The sequence below is a fragment of the Frieseomelitta varia genome, unplaced genomic scaffold (assembly GCF_011392965.1).
Source record: "Frieseomelitta varia isolate USP_RPSP 00005682 unplaced genomic scaffold, Fvar_1.2 scaffold_173, whole genome shotgun sequence".
Classification (NCBI taxonomy): domain Eukaryota; kingdom Metazoa; phylum Arthropoda; class Insecta; order Hymenoptera; family Apidae; genus Frieseomelitta; species Frieseomelitta varia.
In genome coordinates this window covers 92850-112582 of record NW_025109450.1, presented here as the reverse complement: position 1 = coordinate 112582, position 19733 = coordinate 92850, and the positions used below count along the sequence as shown (strand labels likewise).

The 19733-nt window shown below is 35.4% G+C and overlaps 1 protein-coding gene across 3 annotated transcripts in view; it reads right to left on the bottom strand.

Annotated features, from left to right (window-relative positions):
* LOC122538694 (neurexin-3-like) overlaps positions 1-19733 on the bottom strand; it is a 167454-nt gene that overhangs the window by 79428 nt on the left and 68293 nt on the right. For all 3 annotated transcript variants that reach the window (XM_043672985.1, XM_043672984.1, XM_043672986.1), the window contains exon 7: positions 19523-19631. In XM_043672985.1, coding sequence (XP_043528920.1) covers positions 19523-19631 — 109 coding nt within the window. The remainder of the gene's footprint in view (positions 1-19522; positions 19632-19733) is intronic.

Genomic DNA, 19733 nt, shown 5'->3' with positions numbered 1-19733 from the left:
TCCACTGCGAAAATAACAAAATAAAATCGAAACAAATATTGCTCGAATAAAATCAAAACAAATTCCACATTTCACACGTGGAACACCTGATCTCGTGAACTTATTCGAACTCGAGAATCAAGACCGAAATGAGACACACGTTTGAAACGCCTTCCGTCGTTAAACCATCCCCTTAATCGACCGATCCACAGAATCGAAGTATGTGTATACGTTGACAAGCAGTAAACAGGGCACAGCTCATATTCGAAATTACAATGCCAGGCAGCTCTGGCTGTGATCTGTTAAGGGTTGCCTTGACTAACGACCGATGCCGACTCGATCGTGGCCCGATCGACTGGTTTAATTGAATCGTAAATTGACATCAAACAACCGATCCGCGGAAATTCGTGGAATGCCCATAGACTTATATACCCGTAGATTGCCCCTTCTTAGATCGATTTCACACGAAGATACACGTATTCACTGAATATACGCGTATATCACTGGATATATAGAATACAGAATATTTAATATATATATATATAATATACAGAATTGCAAATTTGATTCCGAGTACGCATTCTGAGAATTTTTTCGTCACTTTCGTGTGAATTGATCTTTGCAAAAATCGGCTCTTGGATACTGAAAGGATTATTAAGAGTCTAGATTCCTTTATATTAGCTTCCTTTAGGTTCTCTTTTTCTGGCGATTATGACGATCTTGATCGTCATTGGCCCGTCGAACAAAAAAAAAAAAAAAAAAAAAAAACAAAAACACGTGTACACGCATAGTACAGTATTTTTTTGGGGGGGTGGGAGGGGGGATGTTGGCTGAAATTTCGTGCAACTTACATGCGCCGCTGGCGAATTTCGCCAGGCACCGACCGATTGCACCGAGTTATGTACGTAACTGCCGCTGCGGGGCGAGAATTTGGTTATAACTCGGAGAATGCTTATCGTTTGATCGAATCGAAACTGAAACAACTTGGAAATTACTCGAGAATTGAATTCGTACTGCTGCGGCGGGGATGGCCGCCTGTTCGGTGTTCGAAAATTGCCGACGAAGATAGTCGTGCAATTATGCAGACGAAGGGAGTTACATCGATCGGCGATTTACACCGACTTATGAAAGTTATTATATTTCGATTTATCACAGAAGTTATGTAATATTTTATAGAAGATGCACGATCATCACGAGTCTACGTAAAAAATCTGTCAAATTTCAAGTTGGTATTTAACTTTCAAATAGCATTGCTGCAGCAATTTGTGTTAGATTATCTAATTATAGGGCGTTTGACTTTATTCTGTGCATTTTACAATACAATTGAGTCGAATTGAAAATTCTAAAATCAACTGAGTAATTTAATTTTACGTTGTAATTCGTTTCCAACGGCTCGACGATCTTGTTTAAGAATTAAAATGGAAAAAGAAGAATTTTGCAGATTTCGTGAATTTTAATTAATTTGACAGTTACAAATTACTCCATAAATTGAAAACAAGATCTTAAGGAAATCTATGTGCAATTACCATGCGTAAAGTGATAATTATAAATAATCGTAAGAATAAAATTATAATATAAAATTGTAATATGATATAATATAATGATATTATATGTAGTGTAATGTAAAATTATAAAATTATATTTAACATGAATTTTAACATACTCATAATGTACAGATAAAAAATATTGCCATTCTTTCAAAATTTCAGTGCTTACAAAATGTTTTAAATACCTGTCTTTTTTTAAATATTTGAAATTCAGAGATGCATGTCGTTTATCACGACTGACTATATATACTGCATGTGTAATGAGTTGACAGTTCTTTTTTTTCTGCATTTTTAGGATTTTTATGCATAGTAGGATTTTTATGCATTTGGAAACATAAAATGTGCCATAAACCGCATACTTATACTTCGTCCGTGTTCCTTTAATATCGCTGCTACGATATTACGAGAATTCCCTTCAAGATTAAAAATCGTTCTAATCTTTTTATTTAGAACGCCCGATGAAGTCCCAAAGAATTCCAATATAATGTCTCTAAACGATAATTAAGCCGACATTTTTCTTCAAAGTAGATACCTTGTCATAATCTATGAACGTTCAAGAATATTAGCTTCCTTTTGTATACCTTTTTTAATAATAAAAATATTTTTTAATATCCGTAGAGGATAATATGCATTTTAAACTTTCATTTCTCTTACGAGATTAATTCTAAAATAGGCAATAATTAGACTACTTTTGCGCATTTCGAAGGAATTTAAAGGAAATTTCAAGAGAATAACGTAGAACAAGATGTAATCCATCGTAAGACAATATGCAAGACGTAAGAATTTATAAAATATGCAAAATAAAGTACCCATTTAATAAACGAAAAATTATGATATTATGATAAATGAAATAAATCTCTATTTGTTAATGTTATTGAAATGTTGGACTGATCGGAACTTTTGAAATGATAATTTTACTTGATTAATTCTTTTCGTCTTTCAGTCGTCGACTATCCAGGAAGCTATTAAACTTCTCCAGTCAAAGTAAATGCAATCCACACCGTACGAAACTAAAATTATCCTTCGAGATGAACCAGAATTTGTATCTCGGTTAATGAAGTAATCTGCGGCGTTCAAAGAACGTTGACTGGGAAGTTTTAGAAGATGCATATATATATATATATTTCGTTTCGACTATCTCAAAGTCGGAGATCTATCTATCCAACATTATTAAACGCGTTCCACATATTCCAACTTGTATCGCGTTGATCCTTTCCATTTTGGCCCTTTAATTAGATTTTGTAGGATTAATCTTTGCAAAAGTGACAAATGAAAGCAATTTGGTTTCTCGTATTTTGCAATAATTAATTACGATTTGAAAATTGTTGAAAAAAATTTAAGACGAATCAGATAGTTTATTAAATATTCATGAGGCGAGTTTAACAGTCTGAATCTGATTTATCATTTGCTTTATAAATATTAAAATTGACTAAAATCGGGGACGGAGGATGAATGCAATTCATAAGATTTCGATGACTTTAAATATATACAGTGAATCTAAATAGAATTATTGATCTAAATTATTACCCTAACCGTTAGCAACGTTAAATAAATTCTAGTTTCGTGTAGAATTCTACAGAATTTAACATTCCAAACTTGTCAGACTCACTTTCTCTCCCTCCAAATATTCTAACACTTATAAAAAAGAAAAAAGATTTATTGTAACAGCTGGCATCTTTCATTATTTTTATAATAAAAATAAAAATCGTGAGATTTGAAAGAGAAGAACCCTCGAGACATCGATTGTTTCATCGGTATATCTTCTTCGATGCAGGTGAATATCGAAAATGAAATTAGCCGAAGACGAGGATCTTTGTCAGTTATAGTTTCTCGTAGATAATAACCGAAGGATGTCATGCACTCAACAACGTAGTAATTATCGTACGATCGATGCCCAGCGACCAAGTGAAGACCGTGCGGAGGTTATGGCGATGCTGGTCGGTCAAGCAATTTGGGGTATTGCCACGTAACTCAATATTGCTGGTACTCGCCATCCATTTAATAGGCTGATCTGGCGAGCGAACGTAGGTTTGGGTGTTCCGCTTTATTGAAGGGCCATGATGCTTTCCAACGAACGTGCTTCCACTTGACAATAGCCAAAGGCTCCGTTTTAGACGCTACTTTATAGTACGCAGCCTTTACAACCCGTTTGGTACCTCCACCTGTCCCAGTTTCTAAGTTGCTGTGTTCTGTGTTGAACGTTTGGCATTTCGACTCTTCTAACTGATATTAACTCGGAGGGGAGTTAATGTCAGATAATTTTATGTAATTATATGGAACAACGAATTATTATTGACCGTGTTAATCATATTTTATATCAAAAATTCTCTGCAAATTTCCTGCAAAATTCTTTTAAATAGAATTCCCAAACAACACAATTAAATCACGAATTTATTCTGCTCGGTGGAAGTGATCCACAATTATAAGGTAAATAGTAAAAGTTACTAAAAATACACTAGCAATTAAACTGCAAATTTTTAGAGAAAAGATTTTTTGAAGGTACAAATTTACACAGGATGCGTATATTTAAAGCAATTAAAATTTTCAATACTTTTGCACATATAAGTACATACAGTGTACCTAAAACCACTCCCTATCTCCACCTCACTATCTCCACAAGAACAAACACAATCGAATATTGTTCCCGTGCAATCCAAAAAAAAAAAAAAAACCAAAAAAGAAGAATAAGAACGATTAATATTCGCGTAATGAGCCAGCTGTAGATTTCACAGTGGGTCACTAGGGTGAAGTAGAATGCAAATGACCATTCGATGGCTATACTAACGTATTACGTTCGCACGCGAAGCACAGTTGGCATAGTATGCATGTACATGGGTATGCACGCACATATGCATATAGAAAGAGAGAGAGACGTAAAGATAGAGAGAGAGAGAGAGAGATACACACACGGTGTCGGTTATCGGTTATAGACAGCGATACACTGGTGTCCTAGATACGCTGCAAAGCGCATACATTACGGCCCAGCTTTACAAGAGATTGGACGCGGCGGCATTGAAACTTTATGCACGGTCCGGACAGGCCGATTGGATTTTCCGGCCTATCCCGACTACTGTGTGCCCCCGATAAATATAGGGACACGCGCGCCCAATCGATTCGAATATTATTCGAAACTGTTCAAAGCCCTTTGGATATTTTCGTCGAGATTTGCAAATCGTAAGAGGATCGTAACAAACAGCTCCGTTCTTGTTCGTCCCTCTCTTCTACCGAGAGCGAAGGATCGTCGTAGTATCTTTAACTTGTCAATCCGTCCAATCGTAGTCTAACAGTTGGAACAGTTGTCAGTTTAATTTGGAACAAAAATTGGCAAATTGAAGTAAATCATTAGAAATCGTTCATGTCTAAAATCTAACACTTTGGATGAGTGTTCCTCGAATATTAAAGGAATTTTTGGAATTCCATTTTTAAACAGGACTCGACGATGTAAAATGGAATGGAAAGAAAAAAGGAAATTGCAAATTAAACGCCAATCCTTAACGGGTTATTGTCTATTTAACGTATTTCAATTTCGATACTGAAAGTTACGCGTTAAAATTCCGTTTTCGGATGGAGTTGCACTGGAACATTAAAAGAGGAAAGAGCATTAATGGAAGTTCATACTCGATAGATAGAGGAATTATTAAGCAAGTGGAGCCAACAGAATTTTAACGAACAGAAATGTGAATTCTTGACAAATTTTTTGCTGAAAGCTCTGCACCGCATGCGATCATAAATGAATACTGAAAATTGAAGAAAGCGAGGATAATGAATAGAGAAAGTACAGTGAATCATTTCGATTTCGAAATAAATTTTTCATTTCAATAGAAAATTACGTTCTGTACACGATGAGAATAGATGAAATTATAACAGTGAATAAAATTTCAACTCATTAAAATTGCATGCGATTCAGCCTCGTAATTTGTATTTGTTTCCCTCAGACAGATGTCAAAAATTTCATTCAATATTACTTCTTACTTTTTTTTCTCTTTCACTTAGTCGAATTTTGAGTACTTCATTTAATAAACTTCGAAATTGGAATCGAAATTAACTTATAATTTCAACGACATGAGTTTCGTTTCCGTTTTTCTAGAAACGACATTTCGTATTGTCGGAACAATCGCTTTTTTTCTGTTCTGCAAACATTCGCAGCTTAGGTAATTGTAAAACGCGATACGAGGTTTTGACGCGTCGCGTCATATCAAAATTCACCGCAATTTCCGATGACCCGTTTTCGTTCGATTTTCCCCAATAATCGCGCCGAAGAGGAAATTAGCATTTCAGCTTTCCACTGTAACGCAAATAACAATAACTCTCACGTGGAATTTATTCGGGAACGTTTTAAGATTAATTCGATATTCGAAATGACACTTAATCGCTAAAATTTCGCGTATTGCATCTGATTTTGTGCTCCAATATCCCTGAAGAACTGGATAATGGATTAAAGAGAAAGCTACGTTTTAGGCGTAGCGAATATTGGCATATGTCTCTTCACTATGTCTCCTTAGGTCAGGAAATAATTATTAGCCAATAGAAAAATTAATTTCATTTTATAAATTAATCTTTTTAACATAACGATTTTATTCTTCAATCTTTTTATAATATAAAACGTAATAATAACCACCAACGTAATAATAAAACGTAATAATAACCACCATTATATCTATCAATTAAAAAGTTCTAAATTCTCAACATCATAAATTATTTCATACTCAATCGCGAACCATATTATTTCATTTGAAAATATATCAGCTAAGTTGCACTGTCCATTCTATTTAAAATGTCGGACATCAAAGTACAATTTATCAAACTTCTAGTTTATCAAATGTATTCAAATATTATTTATTCAAATAAAAAGACTGTCATCGAGCAATTTCACATAACTTCGTTTCCTTGTAGGTGACTTATCAAACTCCGTAAAATGTAATATTTACCATTTTCACGTCATATCAGTGAAATATCCATGAATCATCAGATAAATTTTCAGAAACACGCTGTAGTACGTTCTTACGTACGTTCTTATATTTGTGTCTACAATTTTATTTATTTTTATATATATATATTAACTCAGCATTTTACAATCTCGATAAAACTGCTTCGTCACCGGGAAAACTATAAATTGATGTCGTCGACACTTGAATTCGCGAGAAATGGTTGCTATTTTATTACACTCTTGCTCAAAGTCTAAATACAAGCATTTCAATTGTCGACAATTCGAACTCTTGTAACTTTATGAAGAAAAAATGGTAAAAGAAATTTTAAGAGATCGTTGTAAAGAAGAGATTTCAGTCTTTCAGATCGTGATGAATTTAGTTATGATAAAAATTTTTCAGTGTTCATAAAGGCGTTTAAATTTGTAAAATTTCAGAGAGAGAGAGAAAGTATTTTTTATTTAGCTTCTTTCAAAAATGATGGAAAAATATTTTCAAAAGACACGAGATCTTTCTTTCGAAAATTAGAAGTTTCACGCGTTTAAAGCTCGGTTCGATTCTTTTTCGGATACGAATATTTTTTTTTAACGTTGGAAAAATGAAATAATACAGTTTACAATAAAGGATCCGTAAAGTATTATGTTAATAGTTATATCACAAAATACACGTTAAATGTCTACCAATACACGCGGTTAAAAAATTTTACTAACTACGATAAATATTGATTATTAAAAGTGTTCTAAGACCTTCGAGCAGCGGCGTTGGCGTGTTATACGCGAGATTATTTTTATGAAGCTCGTAAAAACCGTGCCACGTAACGAGAACTCTGTAAAATGAATGGAATAAAAGTAAAATCCTGTTATAATGAGGGGTCGAGTTAAACGATTTTTTACTATGGCGATGTAATTTCAACGCGAACAGCTTATCCACTTTAGTAGCTCGTAGCTGGCGATGTGTACGATGTTTGATTAAATAAAATTCCATGCTATTGTAAAACCATGAAACACTCTTCGAATAGAAAAAGTTATTTTCCAATGATTCACGCACGATTTAAACTGAATTTGATGAATTTTGCAACTTCATATAGACGTATCGCAAAATCAAATTAATCAGTTATATATATATATATATACAGAGAAATATTTGCCATTCTCGTCGAAAATTTTGTTTCCTTTTCACAAAATTCTTGAAAGGATAAATTCCGTGTTGTCAAAAACTCGAACAAAAATTTAAGCGAGATAAGAAACTTTATTGCACCTATCATCTCGCTCGAAGCAAAAAGGAGGAATAAGCAGAATCTTTGCGTATTAGGAGAACGAAGCCATAAAAAAAAAGAAAAAAAAAAACGGAGGAGAGAAAGAAGAAAAAAATGCAGAAAAGTGTAGATAAATTTCATTGATCGATCCGGGATGATTCCGGTTGGCGCGAGAATGCGGTATTCCACAGGCGCACGCCGCGCCGCGTCGAATTCCGTCAAGAGGAAGCGACGGTGTGCTTCCTGGCACGGCGTCGCTTCCGGCTGTCGATTATTTATGAAAAAGGACACTCCGAAGGCGAGGCGCGAACCTCGAGGGAAACGACAAATGGCGCGGTCGAAATAAAAATGGCACGACGGAAGTTTCGAACGGCGCGGCGTCAGGAATTCACCGACGCCGGTGAACGGCGTGTCGATCGATCGTTCGCGCGATTTCGAATGCACCCCTTGCGAACGCGCGGCCGCGTTTTCATCGGCCCGGCCCTTCTCCAATCTATGTATATACCGAACGAACAGCCACCGCCATAAAGAGAGCATTTGCATGCCGGCGATTTGCGATTCTCGGCTCGAGATCTTCCGGAAGAGAAAAAAGAGAAACGGCGAGGTGCTCGTCGAGCAGGTCAAGCTTTTTTAACCGGTGAATTCGATTCGACTACGTCCGGAGGACATATCTCCGTTGTTTTTATAGCGCGGCCTGTAATTTTCGTCCGCGGATGTGGGACAGAATTGTTTAGGGTGTTATCGATCGTTTTTGTGAAACGTGCCTTGTCAAACTTCTTCTTTCTTATCGCCGGGACGGAAATTTGTAATCATTATGAATAACGTTACTATGGAAACGGAAGATTTCACTCGTTGCAGTTGGTGTAGCAAAGATCTCTAACAGTTGATAGTTTGACGTGTTGTAAATCAAGTACATTTCCAGAACTTTCGACAATTTTGCAATTGAGCAATACTTGCGATATGGCTTAAATCGTACGTACTTCGCTCTCGTGACTTCACGATTTTATTAAATATGATGATTAGATAAAAGGTGGCTTGTTTGAAGCTTCAAAACTTCATTTTCTTAATTGGAAAAGTTGTTCTTCGTGAATTCGGCTTTTAACTAATGAATTCATTAATTTGTTAGATGAATAATGCAAATAACAATGATGATAATAATAACAATAATACGAAAATAATGCGCAATATTAATTCTTGGAGCAAAGTTTCAGATTTTTAATTAGTTTCTTCCTCGAGAGGAGAAGAAAAATCAATCACCACTTTTGTTGCTCCATCCGCGTCTATTTTTCTTTTCTCTGTTAACTTAGAAATTTTCTCCCAGGATATATCGTTCGAGTTTAACTTCATTGTTTTCTAAGAATTAATGATCCTCGTTCTTAACAGCGATTTGAAAATGATTTGTAGTTTATTATCTTCACTGATAACCAGACCGCGAACTTTTATGATTTTTACAAACCATATACTTTTGAGAATATGATTTAAAAAATGGAACATTGGTAGAGAATTGTTTTACGTACCAAATATTATAGAAAATTGTACTTTGAATATTTTATATATTTCCTCAGATCACTTGCACTTTCAAATTCTCTATGAATGGTAAAAATCCACAGTTTACTGATAATATTAATTAAATTACATATCAAACCATGAATTTTTTTAATTCCATCTTCCATATTTCATTTTTCTTCGAGACTTTTTATTATTCCACATATGAGATACTTCAAAAATAGCAGATATAATAATCTGATCTCGATATAGCACACGTCATAAAAAAAAACTCGTATATCTTAATCATATCAAGAAAATTATGATAAAAGTTATGTAAATGTAAACAGCAACCTCGTATGTATAAACTATCAAATGCAAATTTTTATTTTTAAAAGAAGGATCGATGATATGAACGTAAGAAACGAGATAACTGATCGACTTTTGTTAGTCTTATCTATTATCCAAACAGTAACCTTGCTTCCGGTGTAGTTCAGATAAACGAGATTCCATTATAGCTATGCTGATTCTCAAATGCAGGGTGATTCATGAATTCACACATTGAAATATCACAAAACGCACAAGTCAAAGGTTATACGCACGCATTGTCTCTTCAATCATTTATAACTTGGAAACAAAGTACCTAGGGTACACATGACATCAGATTCGAAGTATGAACACGCGTTTAAGGATTAAACTATAAATATCCCTAAATAAAGAAGAAAAGCATTGTCAAAGAACCAAGCGAATCGAGGAACAATCTCTTCCCAAGTCACAATGAAAACTTCCCACCTATCGTTCGATAACATTTCCACCGAGAAACTTACAGGTCGCGCAATGGCGTCTCTGATGGAGGGGCGGCCGGTGCATCGACAAGCAGCTGAAACCCCCTCGGCGAGATGCCCCGGAAAATCTTCAATTAGCATTCATAAGAGCGTCTCGATCCGAAGGATCGCAGGCTGAATGCAAACGGCCTCGCATTTGGAATTTGTGATTTCATCTGGCCGGTGCCGCCGCTTTGGGAAATTTGTAATTTACCCGAGCGTGAGAGCTCGATCGTGTCCCACTCTCACCCTCCCCCCCTCCCACTTCCGCCCAACAGGCAAATCCCACGACCTGAGCTACGATCAGAAGGAGCTGGCTAGCTTTTTCCAAAGTTTCGAATTCGAGTCGCGAGCCGACGTGCATCAGCATCCATTCTTACAACCCCTGCGGGAGGCACGATTTTGTCCGTACCTCGCACGCTGATTTAGACGCGCATTGTCTGCCCGGAAGGCACGGTAGAGCCGGTTTTATTGAAACTCTCACGGCGAGAAAGATATCTCGAAGTTGGTCATCTCAAAGTTTTTGAGCTTCGAACGGATTCACGAGGATTAATCAAACGTTTCCCTTTGGTCCCTCGAAAGTTTGTGGAATGAGAAAATTTTGAATTGATAAATTTAGGATCTGTCTCTCTCTCTCTCTCTTTCTCTCTCTGTCCCAGTTAAAGAGGTTATAATATAATTTAGAAAGATTAATAAATGGCCTGGAAATTTGCAGGAGGAAATTTCTGCAACGAATAAATTTAGCGAGAAGTTGAGACAATTTAGAAAGACTGACAGATGAAAGATGGAAATTTCGTATTCGTTGCAGAGAACAGCAAGAATTTTTCGATGATAGATTTAGAATTCTCTCGGTTGGTCCGTGAAATATTGAAATAGATAATTTAGGAAATGTTAAAACAGATAATTTAGGAAAGATTCCGTCTATTCGGGGAAAAATCGACAAAAAGTTCCTTACAAAAGTTGACAATGAATTTTGATGGACGACGAGAATATGACGAGGTCAGTAAATTTAAAATTCTTGAGCGTGAACGGTTGGAAAGAGGTTAATGAGAAGTGTCGTTGGCTTCTGAAATACAATGTATTTCTGCGTGGAATAAGGAAATTTTAAAGTGGATATCTTTCGAGTTGGTGTGACGAGTTAAAATAGTTAAAGAAGCTTACAGGGTTAATTTTCTCGAGTTGTTAATCCTAGTATTCTTGAATTGCCCTATAAAAAGTTAGCATTAGTGAAACAAGTTAAACTTCTACTACTCTTTAATGTGGAACAAGAAAATTTTAGTTGCTCAATTGTCTTAAGAGCAGTTGGAACGATCTAAAGAGGTTAATAAAAATTATCTTTAGTTTCTGCAATTTTACAGTGCATTTTGGCATAAGTGGACCAAGAAAATATTGTCAGACGTGCAAAAATATCTCTTAATTATTCATATTTATATATAAAATTACATCCAAAGTTAATTTTGATATTTACATAATTCTGTTATTCTTCTGTTAAATATTTATATATAAAATGACTAGTCTAAATATATCACTATAAAAATTAAATTGCAAAAATTAAAAATAATAAGTTTAAAGTATTATAATTAAATACGTGGTAAGTGTAAATAAGCATGAAAGAAGTATGGCAAAGAAGACGTACTTAGAGAACGGAATTCCATTCACGTTTCAAATTAATCGAATGGAAAGAAATTTATAAAACTTTAAAATTGATCGACTGTTCCATTTAAGAGATTTTCTTTTCTTTGATATATATATATATATATATATATATATATATATATATTGCGTGAGAAAAAAAAAAAAAATGGAAACGCTGAGAAAAAGTGGACGACGTTATTTCGTGAAGTGAACACTTTTATTAATGAAAGTGGTAGGAAGAAACGAAACGGAAACGATGAAGAACAGCCCAATGTCCGACCGGATTTCCCATAGACATATAAATATGGCTGCGGATCGTGCGCGCAGCAGGGAATCCGCCATGGATGTTTCTCTTCCGATAATCAATTTCTACATCGAAATTTATCGGACGGTGCAGTAATCTGAACCAAAAGTTTACGCGTTTCTTACTGTAGAATAATTTCTTACGTATTTTATTCAATAATTGTTAATTACGATCTAGATGTTTCACTTATTATCAATATTGTTTCTCAATTTTTTGAAAATATCTCGCGAATCTTTTCCACTGAAGATTCCTCTCGCGAAACTTCCACTCGACGATTTTCGTTAATTATTCAAAGATCCCCATGTCTGGGGAACAGCCCAGCAACTCCTGTGGAAAATTTCTTCGAAGAAAGTGTACAACGAAAACGCCTCCGGCTGGCCGATATTTTCGATAATAATTTACGGTTTGACAGTTTCGGCAGGTATTAAGCTCGATGCTTGTAAATTATCGACAGCCTCGCAAGAAAGCAACTTCACCAGCACTTTTCGTTAGCTTGGTGCTCGTCGTACATTAGCAAAATCACATTCGAATTAATTCTCGGCAAAACAATTCTCAACACGGTATTTAGTTGAATACTGAACCGGATTGAGGTACAGAACTTTTGCAAATGAATTAATTAATATAGTCACATATGAATCGAATTGAATTTCAATAATTTCTGTTGAATTGCATGAATGTTTGATTAATTTATTAAATATCTTTTAAATATTTTTTAAAAAAATATTTCAGAAGGAAAATAATAAGTGTAGCTTTTGAAAAAGATCAACGTACTTCAGAGAACTTAACATTGATCTATTTCTTCTATATTTGGTAACTTTTACATGTCTGACATTGAAAGAAATGTAAAACTGTCAACTGACTTGAAAGTTCTTTCACTTAAATTTTAAAACACTCTTATAAAAATATTCTTTGTATTTGTATCCTTTATATCCCTTCACAACTATCATCTATTTTACATTTTACTCAGTGGATCTTGACGCAAATTACCATCGAAATATAACTGGCATAAAGCTTCCGCTTGAAAATTTGCGATAGCAGATATTATTACATCCACCGACAGGTAATATTATTAAAAAAAAAAAAAAAGAAATCCAGAGAAAGCTACGGTTCGACGTAATAAATAAACCAAGATAAAACAGAAAATGGACCTGAAGAAGATCTTGAGCATTAAAGTATACATTCGAGTAAAGAATAATTACTTCAAAAATGGAATAAGATAACCACCAAGAGAGAGAGAGAGAGAGAGAGAAAGAGAGAGAGAGAGAGAGAGAGTGCAAGATACCAGAGATGTATACGTGTCTCATTTTTTTTACCCCGGGTCTTAATAAAATTCCTTCCGTTTCTCCTTTCTTCTCTCTTCTCTTATTTCGCTCTCCCCGAGATTTACTCTCCACTTTTTATTCTGGCCGGTTTTCCCTTTACTTCGCCGGCCCTCTCCCTCTTGCATTTCTTCCGCAGCCGACGCATTGTCCTTCCATCACCTCGGGTTTGAACGCGGAATTGTTGCTGGAATTGCCGCGCTCGCCTCCGCTACTTGCTTGGATATTTATGCTAAATAGGGATTTTGAAATACGATATTGTACCGCGGGCCGCTGAAGAAGAAGAAGAAGCTACCACCCCGAGCCGAAACAAGTAGAATGGGACTTTGGGATGCTGCATTTCCACGTTAAAAGGAAAACCGAGGGCCGAGTGCGATCGATGCGATTTCTATTTATTTTCATTCAGTGTTTTTATTTTACTTGAGTCTTGATAAGTGGAAAAGGTGGAAAATGATTACAGCGATATCTCATTCTTCGTTGGAAGAGAAGCATTGTACTTTCACGCGAATCATTCAGTATAATTTAATCTGATGTTTGATACTCCAGGATAGAAAATAATTAGTTACATTTTCTTCGCTTGTTTTCGTGTAATTTTTATTTAAAAATACGTTCTTTCCAAATCTTTACTCATTCTTTCTTCTAAAGTAAATTTTCGATGTTATTCATTATTTTCTATTAATCAATCACGTACTCCCTACGAAGTTGAGTTTCTTTGAAATAAGAGAACGTTTAACTCTAAGGATCAACTGACAAGTCCAAAGTTAATGCTTAATTCGCGTGTTTAAATCAATTTAATTAATTCATTTTATATGAACCAAATAATGAAAGGAAATTAACATTGAAAACTCCCCAGGAAACAGAAAATCCCTAGTTCGTTTATAATTAACATTACGTGCGCGCAATGAAGGTTGAAAATATTGAAACGGAAACGACGAAATCGGCGCGTGTAATTATTGTATTTCGCAGAACGTCGATCGGCGAGTTTATTGAATTGCGCGTTTCGCGCCGATTGGAAACTGTTTTCTCCTCTCTCTTTCTCTCTCTTTCTTGCTCCTTTTCGCTTTTTCTTCCGAGATTGACTTGACTGCCTATTCGAGACAGTTGAAGCATAAAGAAAAGATACGAGGATCAGAGGGAGTTGTCGAAGCGAAATGGATCCTTTTTCGCGTGTCGAGGATCGCTCGATGCTTCGGGCTCGCTCCTCTTCAATATTCGAACGCACGATCTTCGTGGCTCAATGCGTCTCGAGATATATGTACGTTCGTGTCTCGTGCCACTCTTCTTATTTACCCGACACAATAAACGAGCGACGGTTGCCGAAGCGCGGTTCGTTTTTAAACGATGAATCTTCGGGAATCTACGACCTTATAAATCGCGTTGCTCTATGAAGACCGTGGGATGTGCACGTGACAAGTTGGCTGAGGATTTTTACGCATTTATGGGAAATATGATGTAATGTATAAGAATATTTCTTATTATTTTTATTATTATATTTATTATATTTTATTATTATTTTCCTATTATAATATTTAGACGTAACAAATTTCCACTTCACTTCGTTTTTCTTCCATTCACTTCCTCAAAAATATCTGTTAGTGTAATTTGATTGGTTTTGTAATTTCGATTAAACAACAAGATTTTTAATACATGATTGAGAATGGAGAAACCTGTTAAGTCTAAAGTCAATGTAACATTGACTGATAGTCTTGTACTAAACTAATTAAATAGATATACGTATGCTAATCTAAGCTCATTCTTCGATTCTCGTATATTCAATAATTTTAATAATTTCATTTTACACTGTTAAAAACTCCTTGTCTTCAATTTCCAATATAACTGTAGAAATATACAAATGATAATAACGGTTCGAAAGATGTAGATGAGAAGTGTAGGTCTTTTTTCAGAATTTGGAACAGAGACTGAAGAAAGAAAAAGAAAGAAATCGAAGTGAAAGGAGGACGAAAGAAAAAATGTAAAAGCAACCCAAAGAAAATACATACATCGTATTTTTTTTTTTTTTATATTGTCGGTGTTCGAAGCCGATCAACAATTTCACAGCTGTTTCGGACGTATAATTCGCCCGGCGAGCGAGATGTTTTTGAAAGTTGTTTGGACGTGACGCTTTCGGCGTACCTCCGAGCTGTAATCGTGTTAAAAAGTCATGATGATTTTTTTTTTTTTTTTTTTAAGTTTTATTTCAACGTCAATGGGGAGTTAGCACACGGGAGATAGCCTTCGGCCAGGTTTTTCGTTTTCGACCGGGCGATCATTCATTTTTCATTGGATACCTCGCGGTGACGTAAGCTTCCGTTGAGAGCAGAAAATTGAATTCGAGGTCTATGTAATATTCATTTAAAACATTTCTTCTTCGAGCATCCGAACTTTTCTCTCCTTCTCTTCACTCGACATCGATTTGCTTTCTTTAATGGTCTAACTGCCTCTTTCTTAATTTCAAGAAGGCACGAAATCTTCAACAAACTTGAATAAATTTTGCATATCCTAGCTTGTGTCGTATTGCAGAACACCGTTTGCCAATAATTCGTTAAACCTCTCGTTGATAATAACAATAAAAGATAGGTAGAGATATTCGTACCTCTCTGGCTTTGACGAAATAAATCCGAGAAACATGTGTTGTACCTACACACACTTCCAAATACAATATTTCAAGAAATTTCATTTTTAAAATTTAACATTTAAAAAATATATTTAGGATGATTAATATTTCATAATAATGAAAGTACGAATACCATAAAATAAAATATTTATATCTACTCAGGGAAGTCGACGTTCCATACTTGCTCCAAACCATGCTCGAGTACATCACGCTGTATCACAATTCAAAACGTTTGCAAGCGTTCGCCTACGTACATATGTGCTTTCGAGCATCCAACGTGCAACAACAAACGTTTGTTCCATCGATTAAGGTGGCCGTTTGTCCGTTTTTACAAACGAACAGCAAAGCGTATCGAAACTTTTACAATTGTCAAACGCCTCGTAACCCCGCGGAGTAAGTGGCTCGTAACAGTTAGCACTGCGTTCCAATCTATCGCGCGTTCTTTATCGTCTCGAACCTAATCGGATTGCAAACTCTCATTGGCAAACGATAGAGGCACTCGGCTACGAAACGCGGCGCCCTTCCCCTCCTCCCATTATATAACAACTCCCGTTTATCTCGTGTACACGCGTATGTACAATCGTCGCCTGGAACGCAACGTTTCCAAAGGCAATCAACCGTTTTACATCCGCTGCAGACACACAATTTACTCTGTCCCTGCACGCTTCTTACTACACCGGCGTTCGACGTTCCTAACGTGCGCCGTGCCGTTTCATTTGCATCGATACACTTTCCACAACGGCTGGTACCGGAAACTGCTGGTACACGACACATCCCGCCGCCGGTTCCATCGTGCGCGCGTTGCACGGCAACTTGGAACGCAGCTTTTTCCGGCTTTAGACGATTCACGCTCGAGTTCGTTTCAACGTCTGCCCGTTTCGCTTCATATCGTCGTGTTTTGCACGTGAAATATTTTCGCAAAAGTCGAATCTCAATGAATCCTACCGGGAGAGGGTGAGGAGAGAATTTTTGGCGCACTCATGCTCGACGGTTTCTGGGACACTTTTTACTTGTATTTTCTTTTTCAGGTTGTCTGTTACATAAATTACTCAATTTTCTCAATTTTGACACGAATATAGTAGTATACTTTCGAGCGGAGGCATAAATATATGGTCAATGTTGAAATTGTTATACAGGGTGGCCACTGAAAAACTGAAGGGTTTGAAAATTTATGAGAAAAAGAATTTTAATTAATAAAAATTTTAATTCATAAAAATTCACACGCAATACTGAAAAAAATCCATTAATTATATTTCCAAATAAAATAATAAAAAATTAAAAAAACATGTGTTTGTAAAAGTTATTTTTGTTTTATATCATTCAGTCTTTCGGTGACCACCCTGTGTATTTCGATGGCCATTCTATATTTACAGTTTCGTAAATTACAAATTATATTTATTGGTCATAGCTTAGGTTTTATATATTAAATGTTATAGAAAATACTATGGTCATCATCTTATATATATATTTTTTTATATTCTTTACAGTCTTGCAATTTTCCCCCTTTCCCCCTAAAACTCGCTAATTTTCAATCATCACGTGATACATGCGTTAATTTCAATAATTTAAGAAAAAAAATCAAAGTGTTTAACTAATCAGTGAAACACTTCAACATTTAATATCGACTTTGTTCGAACGTTGCGAAAATTTCTCCAATGAAACGAATTTTCAATTCTGCATCGATGTGAAATATTTCTAAAGGTATTCCTTTTTTTTTTTTTTTTGGGCATGATAGAATTACCCGAGATGTTTCATTTTTCCTGGGAGGAAGTGGAGAGCGCGTTTTCTCCCGACACGGTGGCCGAAAATTTGCAGAACTGTTATCGCTCTGTCAGATGCAGAATTTGTCGAAACGAGTCGCGTTTGTCTCCCGAATATTCCCCGAAATATTCTTCCTGACTGTCACTGGGCGAGATTTATAAACAACGTGAACAGTCGTGATTCCTCCGGAACATACACTTTCTACGAAACGGCGATACTGACAATGACTATTCTAGATTTAATCCTCCATTCTTGATGAAAAATACGATATACTGGGATAGAATGTTGTAACACGAGCGAAAATGGGTTTGCGAGAAAGGGTAGGTACAAAATTTCGTTTCTCTTTTAGCTACTCGTATTAACTTACTTTAAGGTTTTAACGACACATATATACATATATGTATATACTGCTTAATATGTGAAGTGAAAATTTAAACCCTCTTTGAAACTATAATTTAAAAGGAAAGATATAATGAAATGTTGCCGTATATTATTAGCGTTCTGTTAAGTTATATTTAAACAATGCTTCAAACTAGAAAATAGTTTTAGTTGGATGAAATTGAAATATATATCATCGATCAAATATAAATTTCTGTTAACACTGAATTGAATATAAATGAACATAATAATATCAATAACATATTACAATATATATTGAATAAACATAAATGTTTAAAGATGAATGCATTTTTAATTTGTTATATCAGTAATTTTCAAAAGTCTAAAAGTTTAATGCTAAACGTGAAGCATACAACGAACTGAAAATGCACACATCTCTTTAACATATTTATTCAATACAATAATAAATGATATATCATCAGTATTAATGATTATATCGGTTATTATTTATTATTAGTTCACTAATTTATCTGTACAACTATTCCATTAATCTTGCTTAAAGTCATTACATTATAAAATCTAACATTCAAAGAGAAACAAAACAATTGCTTTACACGCGATCGTTGAATGTCTAACTTCCGAAAAATATCGATCCAACGTATTGACATACGCGTGCGCGTATGAAAAAGCGATAGAACTGCGATTTGGACAGAAATATTTTCTCTATTCGAGCGCTGGCTCGTTGAAGACCACCGAGTTCGAATTCGAGCGCGAGCGACGGTGTCCCTTTTTTTGTATTTTCGTTCCCCGAAAAGCGCGAACGAGATGCACCGGCGTGTGACTAAATACCTCACACGAAAACCCAAAAAAGGGAATCGTATAATGGCGCGATGAACAAGGGGGATCTGATACGAATTCACGGCGTTCCTGTCAGTCTCGTTGTAATAGCGATGCTGGCGCAAGAATTGAACATGCAGTATAGGTTTTCACTTTTTTTTGCAACGAGTTCATTTTTTTTTTCTTTTTGGTAAAAACATTTCTTTTTTCTTTTTTATTTAGAGTTGAATGACACATTAAATTAGTCAGATTCACTGAACTGTACGTATTGAAATTCGAATATCATGGCCTGTACTTTTGGGTTCCAACAGTGCTCACAAATTGATTGGTTTCTAGCGTGTCAAATGTCCAATATCTTTATGATAATAAATTATGCATTGTCTGAGTTATCGTAGTTTGTATCACTTGATTCGGACAAATACAAAAAATTCTCGATAATTACGACTGTATTTCGATTAATTCTACTAGTATAAGATAAGTTACTTGGTTCCTTAAGAAAAGGAGTCAAATGTTAGCCTTGTCTGACTTATTGCACTTTGTACTACTCAATTCGAATAGATACAAGAAATCCTTGATAATTAAGAATTCTTTCGACCAATTTTATACAGATAAATTATTTGGTTTGTCGAAAGATAAGTAACAACGAAGTGTACAAACGAGAAAAGTATATTTCAAAGGGGAATTGTTCACTGACTTACCTCGAACGGCAGATTCGTCGTCGATTTGGAACTTCAAAGATGCCGCTCTCCTGGAGAATCTCAGCGTGTGCCACATGTCATCGTTCAAACCTTGTCCAGCAACCAGCGTCTGAAAACAAACGAGAAATGTCGTGTTATTAAAAAGGAAAATAACTCGATGAATTTTACTCTTCTTACTCTATAGAAATCTGTAATTTTTTTTTTTTTTTTT